Source organism: Neofelis nebulosa, chromosome 8, assembly GCF_028018385.1.
Source record: "Neofelis nebulosa isolate mNeoNeb1 chromosome 8, mNeoNeb1.pri, whole genome shotgun sequence".
NCBI classification, from domain to species: Eukaryota; Metazoa; Chordata; class Mammalia; order Carnivora; family Felidae; genus Neofelis; species Neofelis nebulosa.
The window spans coordinates 4,443,801-4,451,277 of NC_080789.1; the positions used below are offsets into that span (position 1 = coordinate 4,443,801).

At 51.7% G+C, this 7,477-nt stretch overlaps 1 protein-coding gene and 1 long non-coding RNA gene across 9 annotated transcripts in view; one reads left to right on the forward strand and one right to left on the reverse strand.

The window, feature by feature from the left end:
• SMC1B (structural maintenance of chromosomes 1B) overlaps positions 1 to 5,602 on the forward strand; it is an 86,844-nt gene extending 81,242 nt beyond the window's left edge. For all 8 annotated transcript variants that reach the window (XM_058741017.1, XM_058741016.1, XM_058741020.1 and 5 more), the window contains 3 exons: positions 1,576 to 1,645; positions 3,749 to 3,859; positions 5,081 to 5,602. In XM_058741017.1, the coding sequence (XP_058597000.1) occupies positions 1,576 to 1,645; positions 3,749 to 3,859; positions 5,081 to 5,182 (283 nt within the window). In that variant the 3' untranslated portion in view covers positions 5,183 to 5,602. The remainder of the gene's footprint in view (positions 1 to 1,575; positions 1,646 to 3,748; positions 3,860 to 5,080) is intronic.
• LOC131518705 (uncharacterized) lies at positions 435 to 5,083 on the reverse strand. The gene is made up of 2 exons (XR_009265251.1): positions 4,296 to 5,083; positions 435 to 2,510 (listed from the first exon to the last, which is right to left on the reverse strand). It is a non-coding gene; the product is annotated as an uncharacterized LOC131518705 (long non-coding RNA).
• Positions 5,603 to 7,477: the final 1,875 nt, after the last annotated feature.

Here is a 7,477-nt window from a genome sequence, read left to right on the forward strand (position 1 = left end):
TGCCAACAAACAGAACAAAACATCCAACCCGTGTGTTGTTTTCCTAGCATATGTTCAGAGAGCTGTGTTTAGGTAAAGAATGTTACACAGAGTATTTCTTCTGAAAAAACGTTTAACCTCCTCCTCTCCACTAATGGTGGTGGCAATCTGGGAGGAAAATGGAGAAGATGCCGGCTAAGATCAGGACGGCTAGTGTTCAACATTCCAGTCATTAGATGAAGGCCCAGGTGTGCACGGTGCTCCCTCTACTTTCACGACCAGAAGGATTCGCATCAGCTGATGTTCATAAGAGGAGGCCGGTACAGGAAAGGAAAAGAAAATACCACCATTCATGCAGGAGACTTTGGGGAAAGCAGGCAGCAGGAATCGAAACGTGAGCCTGTGTTGAGCAAATCGCAGCAGAATAAGACTATTACTAGGGGTCCCTTAGTAGGAATTACTGTCACCATCCATTTATTCGACAGATACTGATTAGAGATCTGCTGTGTGTCGGGTGGTGGTGCAGGCATCGGAGAGTCAGCAGGGAACAAAACAAAATCTTTGCCTCAAAGATACGTTATTCTTGTTGGGGAAGACAGAGGAGAAGGTATTTTAGTAAACTAACTCTGACAGAGAGACTATCAGGAGATGGCAGATGCTATAGAGAAGAAAATAAAGTAGGGAATTGGAGACAGTAAATAGCAGGGAGGGATTTGCAATATTAGAGTCACCCTGGAAGGCCTACTTGAGAAGGCAACATTTGAACAAAGTTTGAAGGAATGAAGGGAGCAAGTCGTGTGGCTGTAGCTAAGGGAAGATTGTTCTAGACATGAGGAACAGCATGTGCAAAGGCCCTGAGGCCAGAGACAGCCGGCATCCGTAGTGAATGGGCCGTATGCAACAGTGGCGGACACAGGGATAGGAACTGTGGTAGCCGTCAGGGAGAAAGGGGAAGAGGGGCTGGACCAGCGTGAGTGTCGGCTGAGCAGACAAGGTGTGGGGTGAGAGGGAGGCGGCAGGGGTGACACATACCAGCTCAAGTGAAAAGACCGTGGGAGGGAACAGGTCTGGAGGGGCAGCTGAGGAGCGGGATCAGGGATGAGCTTTAGCTGTTTATCAGACACCCGCCAGGAACCGTCGGGCAAGCTGTTGGGCACATGAGGCAGGTAGGGTGTGGGAGCCATCAGTACACGGAGGGTGTTTAAATCCCAGAGATGAGATGAAACCACGCGCGAGCCAGTTAGCGTGGAAGGACCATGGACTGTACCCCAGGGCACCGCGGTGTGAAAACGTTCGAGCACCGCACGGAGAGGAGCTGGCGGAAGAGACCTGGAAGGAGCGGTGGGGGAGGTGGGGGAGCAGACGGTCATCTGTGACATCAGGCCGCCAGGTGGGGGCAGCCCCCCATGCCACCCGCAAAGGTCACGGGGGACACCGACTGAGCACTGCCCGTTGGATTCGGCACCGTCGGGGCCACTGGTGACTTGGTGACTGAGGCAGAAGCATCCAAGGGGATGGATCTTGTTCAGTCTGAATACTGTTAATCTTCTCCAGGTCTCTCGAAAACCAAAGCTGTTCCTTGTAATTTCTTCCTAGTTTTCGGCCCGCTCCGTTCTTTGTCTTAGATGAAGTGGACGCAGCCCTGGACAACACTAACATTGGCAAAGTGAGTGTCTCCCTGCTTTTAATTTCCAAAAGAACACCTGTAATCCAAGGATCACGTGCTGGTCAGAAGGCCGCCTACCTTGGAACACCCAGTTGGTTGGAGAACGGCTGATTAAAAATCAAATCTAAGCTAAAGATCTAAACAGGAGAGGCTGTGGGGGAGCAGTTTTCATGCAAGGGGCAGGGGATCCTCAGTCAATTGCTGGGGAATCAAAACAGGGAGTCAAGTCAGGATCGCTGTGCTGAATCCACAGCACTGCTGGTGGGTGGCTTCTCCCCGGTTCTAGACGTCAGCGTAAAGCCACCTGAAAGAGACGGACTGTGAGGCCACAGCTCCCCACTGTGAGTCTGACGGGAGCACGGGGTCAGCCGTGGAAGCGCCCAAAGAGGAGGGGCGGTTCTGCCTGCAGACTCCTGGCGTCACGGTCCCGCTGCCAGAGCCGTCCATTCTGGAGATGGGCGAATTGGACTCCTGGTTCCGCTTCCAGGCACGTTCGTCTTCCAGAGAGGACCAGGCTCTTTGTAAACTGGCATCGTGGCGTATATACCTTAGTCTCGTGAGCTTGGCTGAGGAGTCCACCTCTGAGAGGGAGTCCTGGGTCCCTGACGCTGGGCTCCCTGGAGCCCGGCAGGAGATGCCAGAGTCGGGGGGGTTTCGGGAGCTGCGGCTGAGGCCCTTCTGGCGGCCCACGTGGCCTCACTCAGCGCTGCCCGAGCTGTGTTCATCCAGCCCGGGTGTCTCATCCCTGCGTTCTGAACACATCCGCTCCGTAGTCAGAGGTTTAAAAACCAGATCCCCGATCCCTTTGAACTTTGTAGAGGACAGGAAAGAGCCACCTTCTGTGACCTGCCAGGCATCAGGTTAACTGGGGAAGGGAAAGAAAATAGGAACAAAAGACAATCTGTTTGTCTCCTGAACGCCGGCCAGCGTGCATCGGCCGATTGGACTCAACGGCCTCATTTAGGAGACCTCTTCCCCCGAAGAGGTGAATTTTGGTGCTTTGTAGCCCATCTTCTGTATGTTGGGGTGGGGGGGGGGTCTATTTTTGTGGGCTCTTTTCTCATTAGCTTTTAAGGTATCCGTGGCTTCCAGCAAGATGGAGCTGTATTACTGGCCTCTCCAGGGACAAGGTCTTGCTTAAGACTGTTCTGTGGCATCCAGCCTGTGTATTAAAGACCTGTCACCCTTCAGCCTCCCCCAGGATCCACCCTGCCGACCGCTCCCCGCTGCCATGCTGAGCGCGGGCGGACGTGTGAGCGGCTCCCAAGTGACGGCCGCCCCCTCTGGTGCCCGGGGTGCCCGGCGTGCACCTCGGGCAGCTCAGCAAACACAGTGTGTCCCACCCCCCTCCCACTCACAGCCGCTCCACAGTGGCTACCACTGCCTCTGATGCTGAACCGAGTTCCTTCTGCCTGTGAATTCAACCCCTTCACCAGAAGCAGTTTCCCCTCCTGGTCCCTCACCTCTGCCAGTGACTCCTCACCCAGCACTGGGCCGTAGTCCCACACAGTCGGGACCCGTACGCGCGGCCCAGAGCCATCCAGCCCCTCAGAGATGTGTGGGGGGTGCGCAAATATCGTGGGGGGCTGTGCCCAGTCCTTCTCCATCTCCCTCTGGGTTCTCAGCAGATTTCGTTCAACAAGACCCCTTTCTATCTTACTCCCTCCCATTCCTTGGATTTGAGGATGGTTCCTGAATATATATAATTGCCACTTTTCCTATCTTCTGGCTCTGAGTTATTAGCAAAATAGGAAGATGGAAATTTAAAGACCGGTCCTTCCTCAATGTCTGAGTGGTCGTTTTTACCTTGTTATGAAAACTGATTGCATGTTCACTTGATGATATCTTAAGTTAGAGCTTTGTTCTTTAAAATATTCTTAAAGTTTAGATGGCAGATTTAGTAAGATTTACAATTTTTTTCACCTTTTAATCTGAGCGGTTTCCATTTCTGCACTTATACTGGGTTTACTGAGTTACCAGCAAGGCAAGTAAGAGCTTTGTCCCCTACGATGGGCAGAGATGGGCACAGTCACCCTCCCGGGGCCCAGAAAGGAAGCCTTTCCTTGCTGGTGAAATGTGTGCTTTTTGTCCCCCTCCCCCCAGGTCTCAAGTTACATCAAAGAGCAGACTCAGGAGCAGTTTCAGATGATCATCATTTCCCTAAAAGAGGAGTTCTATTCCCAGGCCGATGCGCTGATAGGCATCTACCCGGAGGTAAAAGGCAGCCCCCCAGGAGTCTCCCTGTTGTGTCCTGAAGTGAAATTACAAGTACCAGGGGGGTCTGCACATGCTGTTTGGTTTCTGCAGTTGATAAATATTAGGCTTAAGTGATTTTTTTTTGAATCAAGTAAGATTTTTTAAAACGACTTATTTTTCTATGACAGTAGACAGAATTTTTAAGATGGACTTGAAGTGAAAAAGCAAACAAAATTACAGAGCTGTAAGGTACACACTAAACTGTTAATACTGTGTTTCATATTTCCGTAATGTCTGCATGTTTTAGACCAAACAAATGCACTGTGGGTAGCACTAAAGGGCCCATTTATCTTTCAGAAAGGACCAGAGGGGAAACAAAACAAATTCGCCAGACGTTCCAAGTTGTATAGTAACTTAGAATTCAAACACACCTACAGCTGTTCGAAACACTTACCTGAGCTAATGGAGTAGAGCAGCTAATTCAGATCATTCAGTTTGGGGACAGTAAGGCTTTACTTCCTGAGTTTTCATTTAAACGAAGATAAAAATTTCCCTTCCTGTGCCTACAAGATGCAAGGGAGCACCGGAAATTCTCACACCAGTGTAGGGGAACAAAAAATACCTTTTTCCTCTACGCACTTAGGTTCTCTGGCTGGGGCCCTGTAGCCAGACTGGCAAAAGGCAGATTAACAGGAGGAAAACGGCTTAACACGTGCATCACACATGTACACGTAGATGCCCTGGTGAAGAGTAACCCCGAGGGCTGCCGGCTAGACCCCGCGCTTACACACCATTCCAGGCTAACACGAGGGACGGGGGCTGGGGGGCAGGCGAGGGGAGCAGTGGTAAGCACGGATCGCTTAGCAAGTCCTGTGGTGCGTGTGGAAGCGGGCGCCTTCTCCACCGGTGAGAGCTGGTGAGAGCGGAGCGGAGCCTCCTACACCGAGTGCATTTCCTTTGTGAATACGGAACCCTGGAGCTCGGTCCTTAGAGCTGCTCCTGTGTCAGCTGGTTCGCGGTAGCCTTTAGCTCAGAGCAGTCCGTGCGCCGGGATGGCACGCGCTGGGACCTTTTACCAGATAATATAAAACATAAAGCTGATGTAAATGGAGACCCGTGGTTATAAGGAGATTCCTTTTTAAGTGCAAATCCAGATTCGCTAGTGCCCTCCTTTTATGTTTAATAACACGTTTCTCCCCCAAGTCGACAGGTGACTTGAGCGGTCTTTTCTCATTTCAGTTCGACGACTGCATGTTCAGTAGAGTTCTGACCCTGGATCTTTCTCAGTATCCAGACACTGAAGGCCAAGAAAGCAGCAAAAGAAACCAAGAGTCGTGTTAGGACCGCGAGTGCCCCCTGAGCACCTGGGGGTGTCCGTGACCTGGATCATGGTCACGGCGGCCTGGCTGTTGCTCTTGAATGACAGACTGCTGGAGCAGTCGGGACAGCCTGGGCCGCTGTAGCTCGCGTCCATCATTCGGGCCCCCTTCCCGTGGGTAAGGTTTCCTGAGTTAGTGTTGAGCGAATTACTAAAAAAAAAAAGTGTAATTTTGTGTCATTCTGAAAGCCAGTCAGAATAATTTTGGATTCTGCATTATTTTCACTTAGGTCTTGCCTAGTACGTTTAAGTAATCTTTCAGGGAAACTCTTGGTTCTCAAATATTGTTAGTTATAGAACGTTGAACCTGGGTTTTATGGGAAGTTATTTCAGGGGAACTGATGTCAATACACGAAATCTCAGTAAAGAATATTCTAACTGCAGATGTCTCTGATCTATCATTTTAGAAACAAAAATTCTTTTAAGGTGAAACAATTATGTCTGCTTCAATGCAATCTGAATTTTTCTAAGTATAAATCTGTTGGGAAAACGTCGAACACAGGCTTTCCTAAGTAACAACTGACTCCTCCGCTTAAATACGTGGTTCTGGGGAGGAAAGTTGCAGCATTTTCAATAATACTTCATTTCCCTTTCAGAATGGATTAGAGTTTCGTACACAGCAGAGCAGCTCCCTCACTGCAATCTACTGACAGTTACCCGTCCACACAGGGTCTGTGGACACGTAAAGACCAGCGGCGCCTGGGCGGCTCGGTCGGTTAAACGTCCAACGTCTGCTCAGGTTGTGACCTCTCAGTTCACAAGGTAGAATATCCCAAGCAGGCTCCTGGTGGTCAGTGCAAAGCCTGAACACCAGGCACTCTCTCTCTCTCTCTCTCTCTCCCCCTGCCCCTCCCGTGCTCATGCACACACACACACACACGCACGCTTGCGCGCTCTCAAACTTTACAGAAAGAATTGCGAAATGCTGGTGGTCTTCCACTTAAGACAGGCTGGACCCAAGTGCTAACGAGGGAGCAGCCTCCCGAAGCAGTGACGCGGCCACTTTTGAACACCCACTGCTTCACGTAAACGAAGTGCCCCATGTGCCCACCTAGACCAAAGTCACAGAAGACCTGCTTCCTGCCCTCACCCAGCCAATCAATCTCTTATCGAGTGTAGAGAGCGGAGGCCACTCTATTTGTCTCCTGTTCCTAAGAAAACACCGGCAACACCTCTGCCTCGCGGACCTCCTCCGCTTTACACAACATCAACTTCGTGCCGAGACGTCCCCGTTGCCACGTGAGCTCAGAGTCGACCCCGGTCGCACCTTGGGCCGCTCTCGCTCTCTCACCAGGACCCACGCCATCGCTGATCCTTCACGGCACGGTTTGTCACGGCACCGGCTACCCCGTTCCTGAAAAACACAGGCCGGCGGGAAACTCGTGCTTGGGGCGCCACCACGGGCCCAGGGAGCCAGCCGGCGAGCCACCAACAAGCGAGTCATGCTCCAGGTGCCTCTAGCGGACCAATGACGTTGGAACCAGCGTGCGTTTGAATTCGCTCGGTGGACAGCCGACCCGACTGCAGAGGCCGCCCGTCACGGCGACGAGGCCTCACGGCCTGGAGCATGGCGCACAGCTGGCCCAACCTCTCCTCTTCCGCGTCCCTTTCCACGCTGGTCGTTCTGGCCTGCCCTGCGTCCAACCAACTTTCAGACGCAGACATTCGCTTCTGGTTGCACTTGGGAAACGTTTAAAAACCAACACATTACAATCTCTGCTTTTTAGAAGATTTAAACACAAGCAGTCACTTCTCAGCTGAGTGATAAGTCAAGGCCAAAGTTCTCATTAAATCCACTACCCCCAGCTTTGTCGTAACTAAAGCCGAGCACACGTAGTCGAGGTTAAAATTTTATTTATGACCAGAGTAACATAAAAGATTTTTCATGCTTCAAAAAGAGAAAAAAAGTGTCTCGAGCAGGTCTCTGGCTTATCTCTCACTCGCAACATGTTCCAACCTTATGTTTCTTGTTCTTAACTTTCTCTGTACCGGGGGGAGGGGGGGCAGCGCCATCAATGGGGAGCGTCATGGAATTTGGCAAGGACCGCACATCCGAAATAGGCAGCCTCTGGGAGGAAACCAAGCAGGGTCCCAGGGTCACCACCATGGCCACCGTCAGGTGTGGGCCCTGCCCCCAGCGTGGCGCTCTCCCGCCTGCATGAACCCCAAGGCCCCTGACAAGGTCTGCCCGCCTCATTCCGGGCAAACCCCAGACGGGCCCTGGGGAGACACTTCTAAGAGATAAGAGCGGAAAGGCT